At 34.1% G+C, this 26,083-nt stretch overlaps 1 protein-coding gene and 1 long non-coding RNA gene across 3 annotated transcripts in view; both read left to right on the top strand.

Annotated features, from left to right (window-relative positions):
- LOC133545188 (uncharacterized) overlaps positions 1 to 3,403 on the top strand; it is a 7,506-nt gene extending 4,103 nt beyond the window's left edge. The window contains exons 2-3 of the long non-coding RNA XR_009804748.1: positions 1,715 to 1,781; positions 3,311 to 3,403. This is a non-coding gene — a long non-coding RNA (uncharacterized LOC133545188). The remainder of the gene's footprint in view (positions 1 to 1,714; positions 1,782 to 3,310) is intronic.
- On the top strand, positions 3,399 to 26,083 carry LOC133545187 (uncharacterized). Of its 2 annotated transcripts, XR_009804747.1 has the most exons (5): positions 3,399 to 3,497; positions 9,312 to 11,793; positions 21,731 to 22,140; positions 22,247 to 22,546; positions 24,745 to 26,083. XR_009804747.1 is itself a non-coding variant. In XM_061890563.1 (4 exons), exons 2-4 carry the CDS (start codon positions 11,729 to 11,731, stop codon positions 22,474 to 22,476), a joined length of 705 nt encoding a protein of 234 aa, XP_061746547.1. In that variant the 5' UTR covers positions 3,399 to 3,497; positions 9,312 to 11,728; the 3' UTR covers positions 22,477 to 22,753. The 2 variants fall into 2 exon arrangements, 1 of the variants encoding a protein (XP_061746547.1); XM_061890563.1 differs by lacking the exon at positions 24,745 to 26,083 and having other exon boundaries at positions 22,247 to 22,753.

The raw sequence follows: 26,083 nt of genomic DNA, 5'->3' as shown, positions 1-26,083 counted from the left end.
CTATCTTGGCTTAAAAATATCTCAAAATGATGAATCATTACTAAAGTTTAACTTTATTGAAGCCTTTGAGAGACTGAAAGTGTGTATTGAGTATTGGAAGACCCTACCTCTCTCTATGTTAGGCAAGGTGAATGCTATCAAAATGATCACCTTGCCAAAATGTATTTATCTTTTTCAAAATTGACCAATTGTAATTCCTGTAGATTTTTTCCAAAAACTTGAATCTTTAGTTCTAGATTTTGTGTGGAGATGTAAAAAACGCAGAATATCCAAAAAGCACTTATTTAGATCTACAGAGGAAGGGGGACTGGATCTTCCAATGTTCAAAAATTATTATTGGGCATCAAATCTGAACGCATTGACCTATTGGAAGATGGGGTCCCCAAATAATGAATCTCTTAATTCTGCTCCCTTATGGCTGAAATTGGAACTGCAGTCATTAGTGAAACCTTATACATCATTGCTATCGCTACTTTTGACTAAACCAGTCTCTTCAATTAAATCAATAAGTCATAATGTTGTAGTACGAAATTCTATCAAAATTCTTTCTCAAATTAAAAAACAATTGAATATTTCCAATGTAACTATGTATTCACCAATATATCACAATCATGCATTTATTCCATCGATAACAGATCAAACATTTTTTGACTGGTACTCAAATGGAATTAAATGCATAAAAGACATTTATGTCGAGGACAGTCTTGTGTCATTTGAGCAATTGCGAATCAAATTTAATTTGTCCCAATTCAGTTGGTTTTGCTATTTGCAGGTAAAAACATTTATCAAAGAAAACATTTCAAAGTCTCAGCTGGTAAATGAAAAACATCCTCTTTTAGAAGTATTAAATTTACCACCCACAAGTAAAAAGTCTATCGCTAAATTTGTCAGCTGCTTCATTATGTCCATGACATCAGCAGACAGTGTTAAAAGAGCATGGGAACAGGAACTAAGAACAACAATACCCAATCAGCAATGGGAACAGACACTCTCTCAAATTCACAAGTGCTCAATTAACAGCAGACATAGGCTCATACAGTTTAAAGTGATTCATCCTTTTTACTATTCGAAAGTTTTATTACACACATTTTATCCTGATACATCTCCACTTTGTGATAAATGTAAATCTGCTGAAGGATCATTGTCTCACTCCTTTTGGGATGTCCAATTATTCAATCATTTTGGTCCAGCATTTTCTTTTTTTACTCGGGGATATATCAGAGAAAAATTGTCCCTGATAGGGATATGATCTTATTTGGGTGGTCTTCAGAAACACAAAAGCTTCCAAAACATATTAGAAGTGTGTTGCTGCTTGGGACGGTTTTGGCCAAAAGACTCATTCTCAGAGACTGGAATAGTCTATCTGCACCCAACTTCAGGAACTGCTTAAATGAACTTGTGAATGTAATGACTCTTGAAAAAATAAGATTTATAAACTCTACAAATATGAACAAATGGGAATTAACCTGGAAACCTTTACTGACATATATTGAAGCATAACTTATAGACATTTAAAGAAAAACTAAACTGCCATCTTATTGTAGTTGTATTCCTTTTTTATCTTTATTGTTATTATCTTTTGTACTGATTCAACACTACACTTGTTTTTCTTGTGTCACTTCTGATATGGTTTTGTCATGGTTTACTTGCTTTTTTGTTCAGTTTTTTTTGTATTGATCAAGCCCTGTAACTTTTCCTTTTTTTCCCCTCTAAGTGTGTACGGTGGACAGGCCCTCGGGAGGTGATCTTGTGAACACTTGCTGAGGATCCTTGATGCCGAGGTATGTTCATCCATTTTGCTGTGATCTGGATAGCCTGCTGATCGTGAGCCGCAGCAGGATGGATGGATATATGTATATATATATGTATGGATATATATATGTGTGTGTGTATGTGTATATATATATATATATATATATATATACAATATTTGGGTATATTTTCTAATAATGTCTGTACTGTAAACCTTGAGTTGTTAAAGTTCATGTGCACCTCTCTCCTCAAGTGTGTATGTGTGTGTGTATGAGTGGATGTGACTGTTTGTCATTTTAACTGTAAAATCAAATCAAATATATTTGCACAAAAAAAAAAGTAAGATGAAATGTTTCAAATAAGGGTGATATTTGCTTCTTTTCTGTCTGATAAGATCATTCTTCTCACTAAGCAGATTTGATGTTAGTGTTTCACTTGTTTTAAGGGTTTTGCTCCTAAATGATCTCAGTAAGATATTACAGCTTGTTGCTGAGATGTTATAGAATAGCATAAAATACAATAGAATGGACTTTATTGTCATTATATTTGCATAGAACGAGATTAAGGACTCCAACTTAAGGTGCGGTAGTGGAAACAAATATGGGCACGAGAGGTAATAAAGGAAAAACTATCAATTGAAATAAACAGACTACAATCCAATAAAAATAAGAAGCAATCCTGTACAATATACAAAACACTAGAAATACAAAATACTGTACAATATACAGAACAAGACAAGAGTACCAAAGTAATAAATAATAATCAGTGTCGGACGTATTGCACTTGAAGGGAATAAGCGGTAGAAAATGGATGGATGGGTAGTATTGCACAGTAGGGTATTAGGGTAGGATATTGTATAGGGGTGAATTATTATTATTATTATTATTATTATTATTATTATTATTATTATTATTATTAAGTTAGAGTTCAACATGGTGACAGCTCTGGGAAAGAAGCTGTCTCTGAGTCTGTTTGTTCTGGCTCTGATGCACCTGAAGCGCCTGCCCGATGGTAGCAGGTGGAACAGGTGGAAGCCGGGGTGTGTGCTGTCCTTGGTGATGCTTTTTGCTTTGTTGAGGTACCGGGAGTTATGTCAATCCTTCAAGGAGGGCAGGGGGCAGCCGATGATTTTTTGTGGAGACTTTATGACATGCTTGAAACTAGAATATCAACTGTTGCAAATCTGTGTCCTCAGCACAAGTAGAAAACTGCTTTTTTAAAGTAAAAAATGTCTTACTTCAAGCATGAAAAAAAAAATCATGATGCCGAACGCATATCGTTACGTCAAGATAATGGCCTTAGCGTTTACTTCATGTAAGAATACTCTTCAACATATTGAGGAAAAAGGTCTCTTTTTTCTACCAAGAAAAGTGCACTTGTTATTAGTGAGAATATACTTATTTTAAGGTATTTTTTGGTCCATAGAGGTTTACTAATTTGACCTGTTTTGGAAAGTCTTGACAAGATAAACCTTCTTCTTTTATTGGCAGATAATATTGCTAAACACCCCTAATTTTAGTTTGTTTTTTTCTCGTTTTTGAAGACTGACTTTTTGCAGTGCAGGATGTTTCCTACCAGTTTGAAGCCATGTCTGAAGGGTTCCGAGGTGGAATGTTCTGCGCTGGCCGATGGCGGCGTCGGGGGGGGGGGGGGGGGGGGGGGGGCACTGCACCGCATGCCCATGGTGACGAGGAAACAGCTGACGCAGGCAACAACGGCATAGACCAACATCTGAAGGATGACAGGTGAACATTTATTTTTACCTTGAGATCCTTTAATCAGCTATTCAGTAATTCTATATAACTCACCAAAAGTGGGAGTTGTGCCGTGCGAGCGATCTTTGGAGACGCCATGTTGGCGATGAGGATGCCCAGCGGGTTGGCTGTGGAGGAACAGCGGGCTAAAGATGATCACCTCCATGTCAAGTGTCTCCCATAAAATTGCTCATAGACACCTTGTAACTCACTTGGTCTGCCAGAGCATAAGACCATGTAGCAGGAAGGGATCAGTGTTGCCAACGTAACCACTTTCTTGCTATATTGAGTAATCAGACCTCTTTTTCCAAAAAGTGACTCATCCATTGGAAAGACTTTTGTAGACCATGAATGCATGTGACCAGCGAGTGCATCTGTGGGCCCCTCCCACATCTAAAATCACTCTAGGGATGTAACCATGAATGGTATTAATGATAACCGCGGTAAAACACCCCACAGTTAGTATTACCATTTTAAAGGGCGGTACAGCTTGGTTGGTAGAGCGGCCGTGCCAGCAACTTGAGGGTTCCAGGTTCGATCCCCGCTTGCGCCATCCTGGTCCAGTGGTTCTCAAATAATAGGACCTCTTTAAATACTTGACAGTTTGAAGCAGTTTTCAATAGAAGTAGTGAATTCAATAATTAACTAATGTTTTAAAATATACAATATATATTTACATATGTAATAATATTGACCAATATTCTTGTAAATTTATAGTGAATTTAAAAGTACATTCGTTAATTGTGGAACTGTGACAACACTCATTCTAAACATGAATGTTTTGCATTTCATGTTTTTTTACAGCCATTTATGCAAAATATTGGAATTTAACTTTTCCACACACCATCCTGAATCACGGTTTCAATCGTAGTCCATGTTAACTACCAAACCGTAACTTAAAAGGGTTGGTTGAACAAGTATAAGGACTCTAGCAGGTCATTGCTAATGTTGCTAATAGGCACAGTACTCCTGGACTAAGTTTTGGGGAAATTCCTATTGAAATCAATGGGACATCCTTCAAGGTTGCACTTATTCCATCTGACTCCAACTGTTCCAACTTCAAAGTTTTCAGACTCTTCAGGAATTGTGTGCTTGATTTCAACAATGCTAAAATAATTCCGGGATTCCAGTTCATCATCAGCATTGGAGCAATCACACGCAATTCCTTCAGGAATTGCCTCATCTAGTTTTTAATGTTTAATAAAAAATAAAAATAATGATAAAAAAAGATACAATACAACATTTCGAAGTTTTAACCTATTCAAACCATTCCACCTTCGACTCATTGCACCATTCTGGAAATTCAAACTTCCCCTTTTCCTTATCAAAAAAAGTTGAGGATTTTCCAGAATTCCTGCTTTTCCGAAGCCCTATTTCCACCCTTTTTCTGGCGACTACTCCTTCCACATTTTCAACGTGTTTTAACTGTTCCACCGTCGAAGCTTTTTTCTGCATAAGAAGTGGAAAAATTCTCTGTTTTCCCGAAATTCCGTATTACCATTTGTCATTTCAACATGTTATTACTTCAACAATTCTCCACCGATTGAAAAATTGTCCAAGACATCAATAAATTTAGATTAGATACTACTTTATTTATTCCTTCAGGAGAGTAAATGCCTTGGCAGAAGACACCTCCTGCCAAAGATGCCTATACCGCAGGATTTTTAATTTTTCAAATGATCATCAAATGTTGCCGTTGACATCAGTGATGCTGTTTGGAACAGAAATGATATATTTAGTAAGTAGAAAGAAAACACAAGGAGCCCGGGCAACAGCCCATGCAACAGCCCATGCATGCTGTGCCCTCCGGGCAACAGCAGCGAAGGTCTGCCCGGCCGCCGACTGGCTGCGTAGTCCTTATAGCTGTTCTACCAACCTTTTTAAGTAACGGTTGGGTAGTTAACATGGGTGCCAATTGCCTCGTACCTTAGTAGCTGTTTAGCCAACCCTTTTAAGTTACGGTTTTAAGAAGTACCAAGTGTTGAAACCGTGGGTCAGAATGGTGTGTGTAAAAGCAAAATCCCTGTGTCAGTCTCCCAGCATTGGAGCGTTCGTATACAATTCCTTCAGGAATGGCCTCATTTACCTTTAAATGTTTAATTAAAAAGGAAAATAACTATAAATAAAGATACAACAATACAATGGTTCCACATTTTTTAACCTATTACACCATTTTGGAAAGTCCAGGATTTTCCAAAATTCTTGCTTCTACAAAGTCTTCTTTGCAGCGATTACTCTTTTCACAGTTTTCAAAATGTTACAACTTTCAGAGTCCAAGGGTTTTGCTATTAATAGAACATTGACGGTCTACTTCACTGTTTGGGCAGAACATCCAAATCACCAGTCGATGGTAAAACCAATATCGAATGTCACATTTTAATAGACCATTTGTCAAAAAGTTTGCTTTCACAATTTTACTATCAGGGAGACTGACAAGGGCATTTAGCTTTTCCACACACCATCCTGACTCACGGTTTCAACGATTGGTACTTGTTAAAACTGTAACTTAAAATGGTTTGCTGAACAGCTATCAAGGTTCGATGCAATAGGCGCCCATGTTAACTACCCAACCATAACTTAAAAAGGTTGGTTGAGCAGGTATAACGACTATGCGGACAGATTCCCAGGTGACTGGGCATTTTATTGCTACTGTTGCCCAGAGGGCACAGTATGCATGGGCTGCCTGTGCAATATCTCAATTCCTGGTTATTCTGAATGATAATTAATGGGAGACCCGACAACACTGATGCATCGACATCTGCGTCGAGCTCAATGAACCAAACACTGTGTCAGTGTGCAGTAACAGCTAATCCTTTCGATAGCTCAGTTGATAAAGTGGAAAGCTGTATTAGCTTATGCGGAGTTCTTTAGGGCACTGGTTCAAATCCAGCTCGATGGATCACTCATTACGTTTTTACCATGAATTGATTAACGTGGAATCCGACCCCGACTTAAGTTGAAAAACTTATTGGGGTGTTACCATTTAGTGGTCAATTGTACAGAATATGTACTGAACTGTGCAATCTACTAATAAAAGTTTCAATCAATCAATCAATAGTGCGTATTCAGAGCGCATGTGTAAAAAAAAAAAATTTAAAAAAATCCCAGTCCACAACTATCCTCATTCACAACACGTTCTCTTAGATTTCCATGTTATGATACATGTTCACATTATTTATTGACTGTATCTAAAAAGTATTTAAAAAAATATAGTATTATTTAAATGAAGATATGAAATAATCCTAAATGAAATTCAATGACTTGGTTTATATTATTGTATATACTAGGTCATAAAATCAGTGTCAGTTGAGTTGGTCCATAGATTTCCTGTAGGGAATTTTAATGTCCAGCAGATGTCAGTATTTAGTGACACAGGATCAATACAGTCTATAAATGTGTCAAAAGGCTGTGCAACGCCTCATCAACCCATCACTAACAATCACACAGGTCAGGTAATGTCAAGACTTTAATCTACATTGGACATAGGCAGTCTTCTTTACTGTCAAAGACTTTTTGACGAATCAATCAAACAGAGCCCCCAGTCAAATGACAAATTCAGTATTACTTTTCAACAGACATTTATTTAATCTTGTTGTTTGTGGTCTGGACATTTGACACAGGAATTTAACTTTTCCACACACCATCCTGAATCACGGTTTCAATCGTAGTCCATGTTAACTACCAAACCGTAACTTAAAAGGGTTGGTTGAACAAGTATAAGGACTAGCAGGTCATTACAAATGTTGTTAATAGGCACAGTACCCATGGACTAAGTTTTGGGGAAATTCCTATTGAAATCAATGGGACATCCTTCAAAGTTCCACTTATTCCATCAGATTCCAACTGTTCCAACTTCAGGAGTTGTGTGCTTGATTTCAACAATACTAAAATAATTCCGAGATTTCACTTCATCATCAGCATTGGAGCAATCACACGCAATTCCTTCAGGAATTGCCTCATCTAGTTTTTAATGTTTAATAAAAAACTAAATAACGACAAAAAAAGATACAGCAATACAACATTTCGAAGTTTTAACCTATTCAAACCATTCCACCTTCGACTCATTGCACCATTCTGGAAATTCAAACTTCCCCTTTTCCTTGTCAAAAAAAGTTGAGGATTTTCCAGAATTCCTGCTTTTCCGAAGCCCTATTTCCACCCTTTTTCTGGCGACTACACCTTCCACATTTTTCAACGCGTTTTAACTTTTCCACCGTCGAAGCTTTCTTCTGCATAAGAAGTGGAAAAATTCTCTGTTTTCCCGAAATTCCGTATTACCATTTGTCATTTCAACATGTTATTACTTCAACAATTCTCCACCGATTGAAAAATTGTCCAAGACATCAATAAATTTAGATTAGATACTACTTTATTTATTCCTTCAGGAGAGTAAATGCCTTGGCAGAAGACACCTCCTGCCAAAGATGCCTATACCGCAGGATTTTTAATTTTTCAAATGATCATCAAATGTTGCCGTTGACATCATTTTTATGCACTGAAATTTTTTACACTGAATTTTTTTCAAGCTGAATTTTTTTACACTGAATTTTTTTACACTGAATTTTTTTTATGCTGAATTTTTATACCCTAAAACTTTATACACAACACTTTTATACGCCGAAATTGTTTTCACTGAATTTTTATGCACTGAAATTTTTTACACTCAATTTCTACACAGAATTTTTTTTGCACTGAATTTTTTTCACATTAGTTTTTTCACACTGATTTTTTTTACGCTGAATTTTTATACACCAAATTTTTATACACAGAATTTTTTACGCTGAAATTTTTCACACCTAATTTTCTTTACGCTGAAATCATACACTAAATTTTTATATACTGATTTTTTTTACATTAAATATTTATACACTGAATTTATTTACAAATACTTTTTTTACACTTAATTTTTATACATTGCATTTTTTTTACACTGAATTTTTACACACTGACTTTTTATTCACTAAAATTTTTTACACTAAATTTTTATCAAGCTGAATTTTTTTACACTGAATTTTTTTTATGCTGAATTTTTACACCCTGAATTTTTATAACACAACACTTTTATACGCTGACATTTTTTTCACTGAATTTTTATGCACTGAAATTATTTACAGTCAATTTTTACACACAGAATTTTTTTTTGCACTGAATTTTTTTCACATTTATTTTTTTACACTGATTTTTTTTACGCTGAATTTTTATACACCAAAATTTTATACGCTGAAATTTTTACTATGAATATTTATAGACAAAACATTTTTTACGCTGAAATTTTTCTCACCTAATTTTCTTTACGCAGAAATCATACACTAAATTTTTATATACTGATATTTTTTACATCAAATATTTATACACTGAATTTCTTTACAAATACTTTTTTTTTACATTGCATTTTTTTACCCTGATTTTTTACACACTGAATTTTTGTGCACTGACATTTTTACCACTGAATTGTTTTACGCTGAATTTTTTGCACTGATTTTTTTTATGTTGAATATTTTTACACTGAATTTTTTTGACGCTACATTTTTATACTCTGAATTTTAATACACTGAATTTTTTTACACCAATTTTTTGTACTGAATTTTTTTACACTGAATTTTTATACATTGCATTTTTTTACACTGAATATATAATTCTTTGTTGATTGAGTACAAAAAAATGCAGATGATTGTGTGTGTGTTGATGTTATTACATCATGTGTCCACAGGGGGCAGTGTAGTGTTGGTCACACACGCACAGGTGTGGGGGATTACAGGTATTAGCTGGGAGTTCATGTGTTTGCTTTTGTGTTTGTTTTACAAGGGAAAAACAGCTCCATCCCCTTGGGAAAGAAGGAAAGAAGGGAAGAATAATGTGGATTTATTGAGGAGAAAGAGAAGTAAATATTTGGTGGCGTTTAAGAAGTGTTTGTGTTCCACCTGCATGACAAGATGAGGACTTTTTTTAAGGCAGCACTTCCAACAAGAAGAAGATGAGGACATGTTTGAGGCAGCACTTCCAACAAGAAGAAGATGAGGACATGTTTGAGGCAGCACTTCCAACAAGAAGAAGATGAGGACATGTTTGAGGCAGCACTTCCAACAAGAAGAAGATGAGGACATGTTTGAGGCAGCACTTCCAACAAGAAGAAGATGAGGACATGTTTGAGGCAGCACTTCCAACAAAAAGAAGATGAGGACATGTTTGAGGCAGCACTTCCAACAAGAAGAAGATGAGGACATGTTTGAGGCAGCACTTCCAACAAGAAGAAGATGAGGACATGTTTGAGGCAGCACTTCCAACAAGAAGAAGATGAGGACATGTTTGAGGCAGCACTTCCAACAAGAAGAAGATGAGGACATGTTTGAGGCAGCACTTCCAACAAGAAGAAGATGATGAGGACATGTTTGAGGCAGCACTTCCAACAAGAAGAAGATGAGGACATGTTTGAGGCAGCACTTCCAACAAGAAGAAGATGAGGACATGTTTGAGGCAGCACTTCCAACAAGAAGAAGAAGATGAGGACAGGTTTGAGGCAGCACTTCCAACAAGAAGAAGAAGATGAGGACATGTTTGAGGCAGCACTTCCAACAAGAAGAAGATGAGGACATGTTTGAGGCAGCACTTCCAACAAGAAGAAGATGAGGACATGTTTGAGGCAGCACTTCCAACAAGAAGAAGATGAGGACATGTTTGAGGCAGCACTTCCAACAAGAAGAAGATGAGGACATGTTTGAGGCAGCACTTCCAACAAGAAGAAGATGAGGACATGTTTGAGGCAGCACTTCCAACAAGAAGAAGATGAGGACATGTTTGAGGCAGCACTTCCAACAAGAAGAAGAAGATGAGGACATGTTTGAGGCAGCACTTCCAACAAGAAGAAGATGAGGACATGTTTGAGGCAGCACTTCCAACAAGAAGAAGATGAGGACATGTTTGAGGCAGCACTTCCAACAAGAAGAATATGAGGACATGTTTGAGGCAGCACTTCCAACAAGAAGAAGATGAGGACATGTTTGAGGCAGCACTTCCAACAAGAAGAAGATGAGGACATGTTTAAGGCAGCACTTCCAACAAGAAGAATATGAGGACATGTTTGAGGCAGCACTTCCAACAAGAAGAAGATGAGGACATGTTTGAGGCAGCACTTCCAACAAGAAGAAGAAGATGAGGACATGTTTGAGGCAGCACTTCCAACAAGAAGAAGATGAGGACATGTTTGAGGCAGCACTTCCAACAAGAAGAAGAAGATGAGGACATGTTTGAGGCAGCACTTCCAACAAGAAGAAGATGAGGACATGTTTGAGGCAGCACTTCCAACAAGAAGAAGAAGATGAGGACATGTTTGAGGCAGCACTTCCAACAAGAAGAAGATGAGGACATGTTTGAGGCAGCACTTCCAACAAGAAGAAGAAGATGAGGACATGTTTGAGGCAGCACTTCCAACAAGAAGAAGAAGATGAGGACATGTTTGAGGCAGCACTTCCAACAAGAAGAAGATGAGGACATGTTTGAGGCAGCACTTCCAACAAGAAGAAGAAGATGAGGACATGTTTGAGGCAGCACTTCCAACAAGAAGAAGATGAGGACATGTTTGAGGCAGCACTTCCAACAAGAAGAAGATGAGGACATGTTTGAGGCAGCACTTCCAACAAGAAGAAGATGAGGACATGTTTGAGGCAGCACTTCCAACAAGAAGAAGATGAGGACATGTTTGAGGCAGCACTTCCAACAAGAAGAAGATGAGGACATGTTTGAGGCAGCACTTCCAACAAGAAGAAGAAGATGAGGACATGTTTGAGGCAGCACTTCCAACAAGAAGAAGATGAGGACATGTTTGAGGCAGCACTTCCAACAAGAAGAAGATGAGGACATGTTTGAGGCAGCACTTCCAACAAGAAGAAGATGATGAGGACATGTTTGAGGCAGCACTTCCAACAAGAAGAAGATGAGGACATGTTTGAGGCAGCACTTCCAACAAGAAGAAGAAGATGAGGACAGGTTTGAGGCAGCACTTCCAACAAGAAGAAGAAGATGAGGACATGTTTGAGGCAGCACTTCCAACAAGAAGAAGATGAGGACATGTTTGAGGCAGCACTTCCAACAAGAAGAAGATGAGGACATGTTTGAGGCAGCACTTCCAACAAGAAGAAGAAGATGAGGACATGTTTGAGGCAGCACTTCCAACAAGAAGAAGAAGATGAGGACATGTTTGAGGCAGCACTTCCAACAAGAAGAAGATGAGGACATGTTTGAGGCAGCACTTCCAACAAGAAGAAGGACTAGAAGTGACGTCATACCTGAGGTGAGTGCAAACTGTGAAAGAGGTGACTTGTCTTAAAGCGACAGTACACCCGTTTAAATGAGTGACATGCAATGAAAGATGTCTCGGAGACAAGAAGAAGGACAACTAGTCTTAAAGGAATAATATTCATGGCTGAAAAACTGCAAAAGAAGAGACAAAATAATCTAAATGTTGAATAAATCTGAACACATTTAAATAATTAGTTAAATGTGTCATTAATTATTGTTATTAAATAAATTGTATCATAGGAAACATTAATTTATTCAATTATGAATTACAATTTAATGATTTATTTATGTAATGATTTAAGAAATTATTGATTTAATTATTTAATGGTTGAAGTAATGATTAAATTATGGTTTTAATATTTAATGATACAAATAATGATTAATTTAATGTGATATGTATTTTCACAATTTAATTAATTATTTAATGATTTAATGGTGTAATATTTAATTTAATGATTCAAATTGTTTAATTTAATTATTTATTGATCAAATTAAGTATTGATTCAATGATGTCATATTTAATTTAATGAGTCAAATTATTTAATGATTCAAACATGCTTTAACTCTTTGATTAAATTAAAAATTGAAGCATATTTCACGATTTCATTTATTTATTATGATTTGAATAATTAATCATTTAATGATTCAAGTAATGATTACATTACATTTTTACATTTAATTTAATGATCAAATAATGATTATTTTAATGCGTTATGTATTTAATTTAATTTCACAATTTAATCACTTATTTTAATGATTTAAGTAAGTATTAAATATTATTACTATTAATTATTTAAGTATCAATATTTAATTAAGTATTAATATTTAATTTATGATTCAAATACTTGTTTAATGAATACTTTGATTATTTATTGATTCATTTAAGTATTGATTCAATGATCTAATATTTAATTTAGTGAATCAAATTATTTAATGATTCAAATAATTATTTATGATTGATTTAACTATTTGATTAATTTAATATAATTTAAGCTTATTTCAATGGTTCCATTATATAATTATTTTTTAAAATAATTAATAATAATTTCGCCACACCTCCTGTGTGTGTGTGTGCGTGTGTGTGTGCGTGCGTGTGTGTGTGTGTGTGTGTGTGTGTGTGCGTGTGTGTGTGTGTGTGTGTGTGTGTGACAATCATTGGTACTTTAATTTTTTTTGTGTGTTTTTTTTTTTCTCCATATAATGTGAAAGCTGTGTAATGGTTTGTGTGTTTTTGTGTGTTTTTGTGTGTGTTGCTGCATACAGATAATGAACTGTTATTATCCCAGGAGAAGGAATTAGACAAATGTGTACAATTTGTCACGATATTGTCTTCTCACAACATGAAATGCAATCATCCTAAATGTGAGGCAAAATCTGCCCAATTGGTTTCTTTTCTCTTTTTTTTTTAACAAATCTTTGTTTACATGCCAATAATATGCAAGATGTAATTATTTATTATATTAAAATAAATCAATTCCCCAAAATGCATAAAAAACAAAAGTAACTTAATCAAACAATATTACAAATTATATATATATATTATATTGATAAATGCATTCCTCCTATGCAAGTTTATGGATTGTCAATATTTGCAACCTGAAAATGATTATTTTTCTCCTCAATCTTGCAAACTTTTCTCTTCAGAGATGCTAGTGTGTGTGTGTGTGTGTGTGTGTGTGTGTGTGTGTGTGTGTGTGTGTGTGTGTGTGTGTGTGTGTGTGTGCAGCACAAGTCAATTGGTTGTTGTGGCTGTGAGTTTATTTGTTGCTAATCAGACTAATGATCCCGCGGGTGTCTGCTTAAGTGTAAAACAACATTTAGAGTGCGAGCAGGAAGTGTGCACACATGATGCTACAGTTTGTGTGCAAGGAAGGGAGAAAAGAATGAAATAGATCATGATAATAATATTAATAATGATGCTAATAACAGCAGTAGTCATGTGTTGTTTATGCCAGGAAGTCAAATGTTGGCTCATAGAAACAGGAACTTAAACTAGGGCTCTCTAAACCTTTTTAGAAATCAAAGCATCTCAAACTTTTTCATTTTCAAAACCAATGTTTTTTATTTATTATTATTATTTTTTTTTGTAAGCTTCAAGGCTTCCCTCAAGTTTTGCCCCGAGGACCCAAAGGTGTCTCAGTCATTAAAGTGTTTTTTTAATGCTTAAATTCTTATCTAACGTTGGCTCCGTCAATATAAGGTTTTAATATTTTTGTTTTATGCCTTTTATGTTTTGTTCATGGAAGAAATATGCATTATATATATCACCTTGAGGGGAATATTTAATTTGTAATTCATTTTACAGGAAACACACAAAAATATGCAAAATGTTCCTCCAAATATATTTAAGATGGAATATTTGATTTGAATCCCAAATCATTTTAGTGAACCAGCTACAAATCATCTTCATATATATATATATATATATATATATATATATATATATATATATATATATATATATATATATATATATATATATATATATATATATATATATATATATATATGTGTGTATGTATGTATGTATGTATATATATATATATATATATATATATATATATGTGTGTATATATACATGTGTATATATATGCATACATATACATATATGCATCCATATATACATATGTATGTATATATATATGGATGTATGGCTTCCACCTGCTACCATGGGGCAGGTGCATCAGAGGCAGAAGAAACAGCTTATTTCCCAGAGCTGTCACCATGTTGAACTCTAACTTATAATAATAATAATAATAAATCAGCCTTATCCAATATCCTACAATACTACCTTTCCAGTGCAATATGTCCGACAATGATTGTTATTTATTACTTGGGTACTCTTGTCTTGTTCTGTGTATTGTACAGTATTTTGTATTCCTATAAAATGTTGTATATTGTACAGGATTGCTCATTATTTTGATTGGATAGTAGTCTGTTTATTTCAATTGTTAGTTCTTCCTTTATTACCTCTTCTGCCCATATTTGTTCTCACTACTGTACCTTATGTTGGAGTCCTTCATCTCTTTATATGCAAATAAAATGACAAAGTCCATTCTATTTTATATATATATAAAATACACACATCTAAATCAACTTCAGATGTAATTATAGTTAGTTAATTATAGATTTTCATTCGATTGTATTTTTTGTCATTAAAACAACTTTTTGTTCAAGGGAAAACACACAAAATATTCCAAATGTTCCTCCATAAATATTTCTGAGTGGAATATCTGATGTTAAATAATTGTAGTCTAATATAATCAGAGGTGGGTAGTAACGCGCTACATTTACTCCGTTACATCTACTTGAGTAACTTTTGGGATCCATTGTACTTCTACCAGTAGTTTTTATGCAACATACTTTTACTTTTACTTGAGTATATTTATAGAGAAGAAAGGCTACTTTTACTCCAATCCATTTATCTACATTCAGCTCGCTACTCGCTACTTTTTTTGAATGGATCTGTTAATGTTTGTTTTGGTTTTTCCAAGTAGAATCTACACATGCCAGCGTTTCACCAATCACATGGTGACCTTGGACCAATCAAACAGAGCCAGGCGGTCACATGACCCGACTTAAACACCTTGAAAAACTTATTGGGGTGTTACCATTTAGTGCTCAATTGTACAAAATATGTACTGTACTGTGCTATCTAATAATAAAAGTCTCAATCAATGTTAATTTATTGTGGCTCATTGTGCCTTATTTTAATGTGCTATTATTTAATATATATCATTGTTTTAGTTGCTTAAGAGATATTCCTGGCTCTGAATTTGCTTATTGCTATTTTTATGTTTTTGTGCATTACTTGTTGCCGTCATCATTAAAGGAACAGGTTACTCATCAGTTACTCAGTACTTGAGTCGTTTTTTCACAACATACTTTTTACTTTTACTCAAGTAAATATTTGGGTGACTACTCCTTACTTTTACTTGAGTAATACATCTGTAAAGTAACAGTACTCTTACTTGAGTACAATTTCTGGCTCCTCTACCCACCTCTGGTTATAAACTACTATAGCTTTATGTTATTAATTGCAATAGCTTTTATGTTAACTACTATAGTTTTTATGTTAACTACTATAGATTTATGTTTACTACTATAGTTTTTATGTTAATAACTACTGTAGTTTTATGTTAACTACTATAGTTTTTATGTGATTAACTACTATAGTTTTTTTGTTATTAACTACTATAGTTTTTATGTTAACTACTATAGATTTATGTTTACTACTATAGTTTTTATGTTAATAACTACTGTAGTTTTATGTTAACTACTACAGTTTTGTTATTAACTACTCTAGTTGTATTAATTGTTATAGTTTTTATGTTAACTGCTATAGTTTAAACTACTAAAATTTTGTTTTCAACTACTATTGTTTTTATGTTAACTACTATAGTTTTTGTTAACTACTATAGTTTTATGTGAAATAATATAGTTTTATGTTAACTACTACAGTTTTGTTATTAACTAAAATATTTTTTGAGTTAACTCCTACAAGTTTTTATGTTTACTATAGTTTTATGTTAACTACTATCGTTTTTTGTGTTAATTACTATCGTTTTTATGTTAACTACAACAATTTTATGTTATTAACTACTATAGTTTTTATGTTAAGTACTATAGGTTTGTTATTAACTACTAGACTTTTTAAGTTAACTCCTATAGTTTTTATGTTAACTATTACATTTTTTATGTTAACTACTATCGTTTTTATGTTAACTACTATCGTTTTTATATCAACTACTATTGTATAGTTTTGTTTTTAACTACTATAGTTTTATGTTAACTATTTTACATTTTATATTAACTACTATAGTTTTTATGTTAGCTACTATAGTTTTGTTATTAACTACTAGACTTTTTAAGTTAACTCCTATAGTTTTTATGTTAACTATTACATTTTTTTATTTTAACTACTATCGTTTTTGTTAACTACTATCGTTTTTATATCAACTACTATTGTATAGTTTTGTTTTTAACTACTATAGTTTTATGTTAACTATTATACATTTTATGTTATTAACTACTATAGCTTGACACTATGTTATTATTTACTATAGTTTTGTTATTAACTATTAGTTTTGCTAACTATGATAGTTTTTGTTAACTACTATAGTTTTGTGTGAAATAATATAGTTTTATGGTAACTACTATAGTTTTGTTATTAACTACTAGACATTTGAAGTTAACTCCTATAGTTTTTATGTTTACTATAGTTTTATGTTAACTACTATCGTTTTTATGTTAATTACTATCGTTTCTATGTTAACTACAACAATTTTATGTTATTAACTACTATAGTTTTTATGTTAACTACTATAGTTTTGTTATTAACTACTAGACTTTTTAAGTTAACTCCTATAGATTTTATGTTAACTATTACATTTTTTATGTTAACTACTATCGTTTTATATCAACTAATATTGTATAGTTTTGTTTTTAACTACTATAGTTTTATGTTAACTATTGTACATTTTATGTTATTAACTACTATAGTTTTTATGTTAACTACTAGAGTTTTGTTATTAATTATAGACTTTTTAAGTTAACTCATAGTTTTTATGTTAACTATTACATTTTTTTATGTTAACTACTATCGTTTTTATGTTAACTACTATCGTTTTTATATCAACTACTATTGAATTGTTTTATTTTTAACTACTATAGTTTTATGTTAACTATTATACATTTTATGTTATTAACTACTATAGCTTGACACTATGTTATTATTTACTATAGTTTTGTTATTAACTATTAGTTTTGCTAACTATGATAGTTTTTGTTAACTACTATAGTTTTGTGTGAAATAATATAGTTTTATGGTAACTACTATAGTTTTGTTATTAACTACTAGACATTTGAAGTTAACTCCTATAGTTTTTATGTTTACTATAGTTTTATGTTAACTACTATCGTTTTTATGTTAATTACTATCGTTTCTATGTTAACTACAACAATTTTATGTTATTAACTACTATAGTTTTTATGTTAACTACTATAGTTTTGTTATTAACTACTAGACTTTTTAAGTTAACTCCTATAGTTTTTATGTTAACTATTACATTTTTTATGTTAACTACTATCGTTTTTATGTTAACTACAACAATTTTATGTTATTAACTACCATAGTTTTTATGTTAACTACTATAGTTTTGTTATTAACTACTAGATTTTTTAAGTTAACTCCTATAGTTTTTATGTTAACTATTACATCTTTTATGTTAACTACTATCGTTTTTATGTTAACTACTATCGTTTTATATCAACTAATATTGTATAGTTTTGTTTTTAACTACTATAGTTTTATGTTAACTATTGTACATTTTATGTTATTAACTACTATAGTTTTTATGTTAACTACTATAGTTTTGTTATTAACTACTAGACTTTTTAAGTTAACTCCTATTGATTTTATGTTAACTATTACATTTTTTATGTTAACTACTATCGTTTTTATGTTAACTACTATCGTTTTATATCAACTAATATTGTATAGTTTTGTTTTTAACTACTATAGTTTTATGTTAACTATTGTACATTTTATGTTATTAACTACTATAGTTTTTATGTTAACTACTAGAGTTTTGTTATTAATTATAGACTTTTTAAGTTAACTAATAGTTTTTATGTTAACTATTACATTTTTTTATGTTAACTACTATCGTTTTTATGTTAACTACTATCGTTTTTATATCAACTACTATTGAATAGTTTTGTTTTTAACTACTATAGTTTTATGTTAACTATTATACATTTTATGTTATTAACTACTATAGCTTGACAGTTTGTTATTAATTACTATAGTTTTGTTATTAACTATTAGTTATGCTAACTATGATAGTTTTTGTTAACTACTATAGTTTTGTGTGAAATAATATAGTTTTATGTTAACTACTATAATTTTGTTATTAACTACTAGACTTTTGAAGTTAACTCCTATGGTTTTTATGTTTACTATAGTTTTATGTTAACTACTATCGTTTCTTATGTTAGTTACTATCGTTTTTATGTTAACTACAACAATTTTATGTTATTAACTACTATAGTTTTTATGTTAACTACTACAGTTTTTTTATGAAATAATCCTAAATGAAATTCAATGACTTGGTTTATATTATTGTATATACTAGGTCATAAAATCAGTGTCAGTTGAGTTGGTCCATAGATTTCCTGTAGGGAATTTTAATGTCCAGCAGATGTCAGTATTTAGTGACACAGGATCAATACAGTTTATAAATGTGTCAAAAGGCTGTGCAACGCCTCATCAACCCATCACTAACAATCACACAGGTCAGGTAATGTCAAGACTTTAAGACTTTTTGACAAATCAATCAAACAGAGCCCCCAGTCAAATGACAAATTCAGTATTACTTTTCAACAGACATTTATTTAATCTTGTTGTTTGTGGTCTGGACATTTGACACAGGAATTTAACTTTTCCACACACCATCCTAAATCACGGTTTCAATCGTAGTCCATGTTAACTACCAAACCGTAACTTAAAAGGGTTGGTTGAACAACTATAAGGACTAGCAGGTCATTGTTAATGTTGCTAATAGGCACAGTACTCATGGACTAAGTTTTGGGGAAATTCCTATTGAAATCAAAGGGACATCCTTCAAAGTTCCACTTATTCCATCTGATTCCAACTGTTCCAACTTCAAAATTTTCAGACTCTTCAGGAATTGTGTGCTTGATTTCAACAATGCTAAAATAATTCCGGGATTTCAGTTCATCATCAGCATTGGAGCAATCACACGCAATTCCTTCAGGAATTGCCTCATCTAGTTTTTAATGTTTAATAAAAAATAAAAATAATGACAAATAAAGATACAACAATACAACTTTTCGAAGTCTTAACCTATTCAAACCATTCCACCTTCGAACTTTCTTCAGCCGCACAATACTTGTGCTATAGTTGTAGGAAATGTCTCAAAACCTCTTCAGAAGTGCCGACAAAATCCAAAAAGGGCAGAAAATGCATATTTTTGGAAAACTTTTTTTCTCGAAAATGTCGTAAGGGGGGGGCCTTACGCAAAAATTCACAAAAACGAACTTTCTTCCGTCGCACAATACTTGTGCTATAGTTGTAGGAAATGTCTCAAAACCTCTTCAGAAGTGCCGACAAAACCCAAAAAGGGCAGAAAATGCATATTTTGGGAAAAAAAAATTCTCGAAAATGTCGTAAGGGGGGGACCTTACGCAAAAATTCCCCAAAACGAACTTTCTTCAGCCGCACAATACTTGTGCTATAGTTGTAGGAAATGTTTCAAAACCTCTTCAGAAGTGCTGACAAAACCCAAAAAGGGCGGAAAATGCATATTTTTGGAAAAAAAAAAATTCTCGAAAATGTCGTAAGGGGGGGCCTTACGCAAAAATTCCCAAAAACGAACTTTCTTCAGCAGCACAATACTTGTTCTATAGTTGTAGGAAATGTCTCAAAACTTCTTCAGAAGTGCCGACAAAACCCAAAAAGGGCAGAAAATGCATATTTTTAGAAAACTTTATTTCACGAAAATGTCGTAAGGGGAAGGGGGGGCCTTACGCAAAAATCCCCAAAAACGAACTTTCTTCAGCCGCACAATACTTGTGCTATAGTTGTAGGAAATGTCTCAAAACCTCTTCAGAAGTGCCGATAAAACCCAAAAAGGGCAGAAAATGCATAATTTTGGAAAAAAGAAATTCTCGGGAATGTCGTAAGGGGGGGGCCTTACGCAAAAATTCCCAAAAACGAACTTGATTCAGCCGCACAATACTTGTGCTATAGCTTTTTCTGGCGACTACACCTTCCACATTTTTCAACGCGTTTTAACTGTTCCACCGTCGAAGCTTTCTTCTGCATAAGAAGTGGAAAAATTCTCTGTTTTCCCGAAATTCCGTATTACAACTTGTCATTTCAACATGTTATTACTTCAACAATTCTCCACCGATTGAAAAATTGTCCAAGACATCAATAAATTTAGATTAGATACTACTTTATTTATTCCTTCAGGAGAGTAAATGCCTTGGCAGAAGACACCTCCTGCCAAAGATGCCTATACCGCAGGATTTTTAATTTTTCAAATGATCATCAAATGTTGCCGTTGACATCAGCGATGCTGTTTGGAACAGAAATTATATATTTAGTAAGTAGAAAGAAAACACAAGGAGCCCGGGCAACAGCAGCGAAGGTCTGTTGTAGCTTTTCCACACACCATCCTGACTCACGGTTTCAACGTTTGGTACTTGTTAAAACTGTAACTTAAAATGGTTTGCTGAACTGCTATTAAGGTTCGATGCAATCGGCGCCCATGTCAAATACCCAACCGTAACTTAAAAAGGTTGGTTGAGCAGGTATAACGACTATGCGGCCAGACTCCCAGGTGACTGGGCATTTCATTGCTACTGTTGCCCAGAGGGCACAGTATGCATGGGCTGCCTGTGCAATATCTCAATTCCTGGTTATTCTGAATGATAATTAGTGGGAGACCCGACAACACTGATGCATCGACAGTAAACAGTAAAAAAATTTATGATTTATTTTTTAACACTTTAATGAGTAGGACACTTTTCGATCCTCAATTATTTTAGAGTGATTTGTTTTGAAGTGTCATTGCTCCAAAAATAATAATGAATCAAAATCCAAAATGAAGGCTTCAATCATTATATCATCTCAAATATTCCACCTCAAAAAGTTATTGGATGAAAATATTGCATATTTTCTGTTTTTTCCATTTTTTCCCTAATGTTGATCTAGAGATTTAAAACATGAATAATAATGAAAACAATACTAATAATACTGAATAATGACACATTTTTAATATATTTTTTTGACCAAAACCCTAACTGAGTGGAGGCCTAAATGTATATTTTTGATACATATATTGTATTGGTTTTTCAAATCAAAAATATGAAAATGGCCCCCGCTTGCTTTGATTTTTCAGTGGAAAAAGTTTGGACACCCCTGCCATATGGTCTCCACATCAAAGGTCCATTTCCCTACGAAGACCATGCATCCTGCCCATCAACCAATGGCCTCACCAGCCAAGTTTGATCACTCTATGGAGGCTGTACACCCCTCCCATCCCCACACCGCTGGCCCATCACCAAATGTCCACACCTATGGTCCTTCACCCGGCGTACACAATAGCTTGCTACCTGAATCCACCTGAGAATAAAAAGGCAGCTTTCCTGGCACCAGACAGGAGAGATGCAGGCAACCCATCTATTGAGGACACTATCTGTTATCAACCACAGGCAGAAAAATCATGGACGCCATGTGATGGATGTAGGGAGGAGTTGGAAAAAATGTGGGCAGAAAAAGAAGGAATTGAAGAAGTCCTCTTGAAAATAGGTAAGTAGCATTCATGATGTCATTGTTTTGTTGACTTCAACTTGTGATTGGGCTTTGAACACATTTTCTCCTTCTGCTATTGTTTGTGCTCTTTTTTCCCTTTCAGATCCGGTCCAAGTCAGAGTACTTCAAACTCTCTGCGACTTGGTTGGAGACAAATACAGCGACGGCCCTCCTCAACAATCGGGCCAGCAAGAGCTCTTTCCTGAGAGCGGCGTATTCATATCATTGTTCCGCCTTGCTGCCATGAGACATGCTGCAGAGCCCAAATGTATGCCTTTATTTGGACCTCTTTTTTCTACAGTAGAGGAGTGTCAAAATGCTGTCCCTTTTTGACGCCCTGGAAACAAACCTGCAGGAACACCAAAGCGCATCCTTAAGCGGAAAAAAGTGGAAGGAATCCTTAGTAAGTTTTCCCAAACAGAGGGTGTTTTCAGGCCAAAATTGGGTCACAATAATGAAATAGAAGTTCAATATGAGAAATGTTGATCCCTTTTCGATTACAGCAGACTGGAAGCATAACTGAATGTTACATCATTACAATTTGTTATCCACTCAAAACTAGCGTTATGATGAGCAATATAGTCTGATGTCCATCAACTTGAAGTGTGGTTGTGTGTATTAACGGTTTTGCGTAAATGAAGGCTTTAAAGGGCAATAAAAAAGCATTAAATGAGGCATTTAAAAAAGGGAATATGATTGTAGGACATGGCGGACAGTCAATATGTCAAACGGTAAAGGAAAATTAACTTAAGAAGGTTACAGTCGTTTCTTTTTTGAACTGCATACAAGAGGTATTGTAAGGTGGGAACACGACAAAAGCACTGCTTCAATCAAGCAAAATGAAACTGCTCTGGGGGCATCAACTTTTCCATTCTTTGGTCACTGTAGGCGTGTAGTCCTTAACTGTGACACCATGTCAGGATAATGGAGAAGCTGAGCCGACACGGAGTCGTTTATTTCAATCATCTCCACTTCAACACATATGAGCTAACTTGCCTAACATTAGCAACTGTTGTGACGCAATTCCCTCAAGTGATCTACGCTAGCCTAGGATGGACAAAAGAGGCCATTTTCACAGCAGACCACAACTATTTCATTCTCTGACATTCCCACAATAAATGAATACAAGTTCCTTCAGCTGCCGGACACTTGATACATACTTGCTGTTTACTGTAAACATTTGAAACAACAGAGAGGGTGTAAATACAAGAAATGCAATATGTTTCATTGCTATAGCTTTTTTAAAATGCATTTGATTGGCATTTTTACCAATATTATTCTGTATTTTTCTCAAATGTTTAAATCCATCATCCATTTCCAAACACATGCATCATTTGCAATCCTAGTATGATGTTCATTTATTTTTCCATAAAACCTTTGAACTATTTGAAAACAAATTGTATCCTGATTAAAAATGGTATCCTCCAGTTTGTGGCTGTTATAAGTCATCATTTCAGAGAATATATATATATATATATATATATATATATATATATATATATATATATATATACTTACAGCATGTTTCAAACAGACACAACTAAATAAATGGCTAATGGGTATATTATATTGATCATCTGATGCAGAATGGGATGTTTGTTTAGAGGCTTTAAGTGCAGTTCTCCTTTAATATTCTGGATAGTCGAACCTTTTAATGAGCGATTGTCTACGGCCACGCACACAGTCAAAACACCAGATGCTACTCCACAAAAATAAATCAATAAAAATACATTCTCCAATGAAACAGCTTTGTAATCCAATTCTAATACACTAGATAGTAACAGTTCATGTCAACTTTTCAACTCATGTACTTGTCTAATGCTTGCAACTGTGTGTATACAGATCATTGGAAGCTTTTGATGATGTAAAAAAAACAACTAAATGCAGTCGCACATGGGCATTACATTTTTTGAAGTGGCAACAAAATGGCATTAAAAAGCATTACATTTGATTTGCATTATTATTGTTATTGCATTGCATAGATTTGATACAGTAGAAGCATTTAAGTCTCACCTTAAAACTCATCTGTATACTCTAGCCTTTAAATAGACCTCCTTTTTAGACCAGTTGATCTGCCGCTTCTTTTCTTTCTCCTATGTCCCCCCCTCCACAGGGGGTCCGGTCCGATGACCATGGATGAAGTACTGGCTGTCCAGAGTCGAGACCCAGGATGGACCGCTCGCCTGTATCGGTTGGGGACATCTCTACGCTGCTGATCCGCTTGAGATGGTTTCCTCGCTGCTGTCTTGGATCCGCTTGAACTGAACTCTCGCGGCTGTGTTGGAGCCACTATGGATTGAACTTTCACAGTATCATGTTAGACCCGCTCCACATCCATTGCTTTCGGTCCTCTCCAAGGTTTCTCATAGTCAGCATTGTCACTGGCGTCCCACTGGATGTGAATTCTCCCTGCCCACTGGGTGTGAGTTTTCCTTGCCCTTTTGTGGGTTCTTCCGAGGATGTTGTAGTCGTAATGATTTGTGCAGTCCTTTGAGACATTTGTGATTTGGGGCTATATAAATAAACATTGATTGATTGATAGCTGTAGAAACTGATGTGGCAAAATGACGAATGGCTGATGATTATGTTCTTGCCTTGCAGCGTATGTCCTGAGATGCAGTACCCTTCCTGATTGGGACGATATTGAGGAGGTCAAGCTCAAGAAAGCTTTGGTAAACAAAAGTCAGGCCAGAGAGGGTTTGAAGTAGGCCCTTGTACCTGTCAAGTTCATTCTATGGTAGGATGTTCAATATTTTGGTCTAGGTTTGCGCAGTATATGTTGTCAAAAATGGCCCTATGATGTAGCTTTTAGTACCAGGTTATACTGTGATAATGCATATTGAGCTGTGCTGTGCCAAGCAAATTTGGCAGTGATGCAACCTCACTAACAAGCTAGCGGCTAATATCCTTTTACAGTTCAAAGTTGTTTCCAAATCAAAAAAAAATGACGCAGTACGTTACTGCTTACATAATCAGGTATATTAGTAGCTTTTGTAACCAATTTCAACTTGTTTCAATGATCATTTGTGTACCAAATGTTATATTGTTATGGCAGGAGGCTGTTCTATTGTTTACAACAGTGTTTCTTAATCCTAGGGCTGGGGCCCACTGTTTGGCTGCGAGTACCCCTTGGAAGCCGCCAATAAATATCTGTTTCTTAGCTGTGGTCCGTCCATATGGGCCGCAATGGTACTCGCTTGTAATCCACTTTAGTGTAGAAGGACTCATTCAGTGTTTATATTTCATTTGGCCCCAGACCCCTCTGTAGTGGAACATTCTGAGACCCCTCTGTGGTGGAAAAGTTGGTCGTGCCCCGAGGTTAAAAATGTTAAGAATCCCTGCTTTTCAATGTGTGATTATTTTTTGGTATGTAGACCAGTTCCAGACAGCACGGTTACAATTTTATAAATGTATTTCAGTTTTTGCTTGGAATATTTCAAAAATGGAAATGTTGTCATTTACTCACCTTCTTACTGAGATGAAGTCAAGTGTTTTTTGAACTAAGGTACCTGCTTTGCTCAACAAGGAGTTCAAAAAACTACACCTGACTTTTTCACAATAACAAAGTGAGTACTTCAGGTCAAATTCATTTATTTTTGTATTTGTTTTATTTTCTGTATATTGTTTTCTATGTTGTCTTAAGTATTGTAAATGACAATATGTACATGATGTATGTACTAATTTACTACATTTACATTTTGTTATTTCATCTATTTTTAAATTATATTTTAAAATAAAGTGATACACCTTTCAATATTTGAGTATTTGTTTAGTGCTATTTCTAATGAAGTCAGATGAATATTTAAATTGCACTCTCAATTTGTTCTCATGATTCTCAAATTTGAGATATGATAATAAATTGAAGAGAAATAATCAAGACATGAAAAAGACATACATAAGATCTCTTTTATTGCTCACACATCTCATTTCTTTCTCTTTT

The sequence above is a fragment of the Nerophis ophidion genome, linkage group LG28 (genome assembly GCF_033978795.1).
Source record: "Nerophis ophidion isolate RoL-2023_Sa linkage group LG28, RoL_Noph_v1.0, whole genome shotgun sequence".
Taxonomy (NCBI): Eukaryota; Metazoa; Chordata; class Actinopteri; order Syngnathiformes; family Syngnathidae; genus Nerophis; species Nerophis ophidion.
This window is presented reverse-complemented; position numbering and strand designations above follow the sequence as displayed.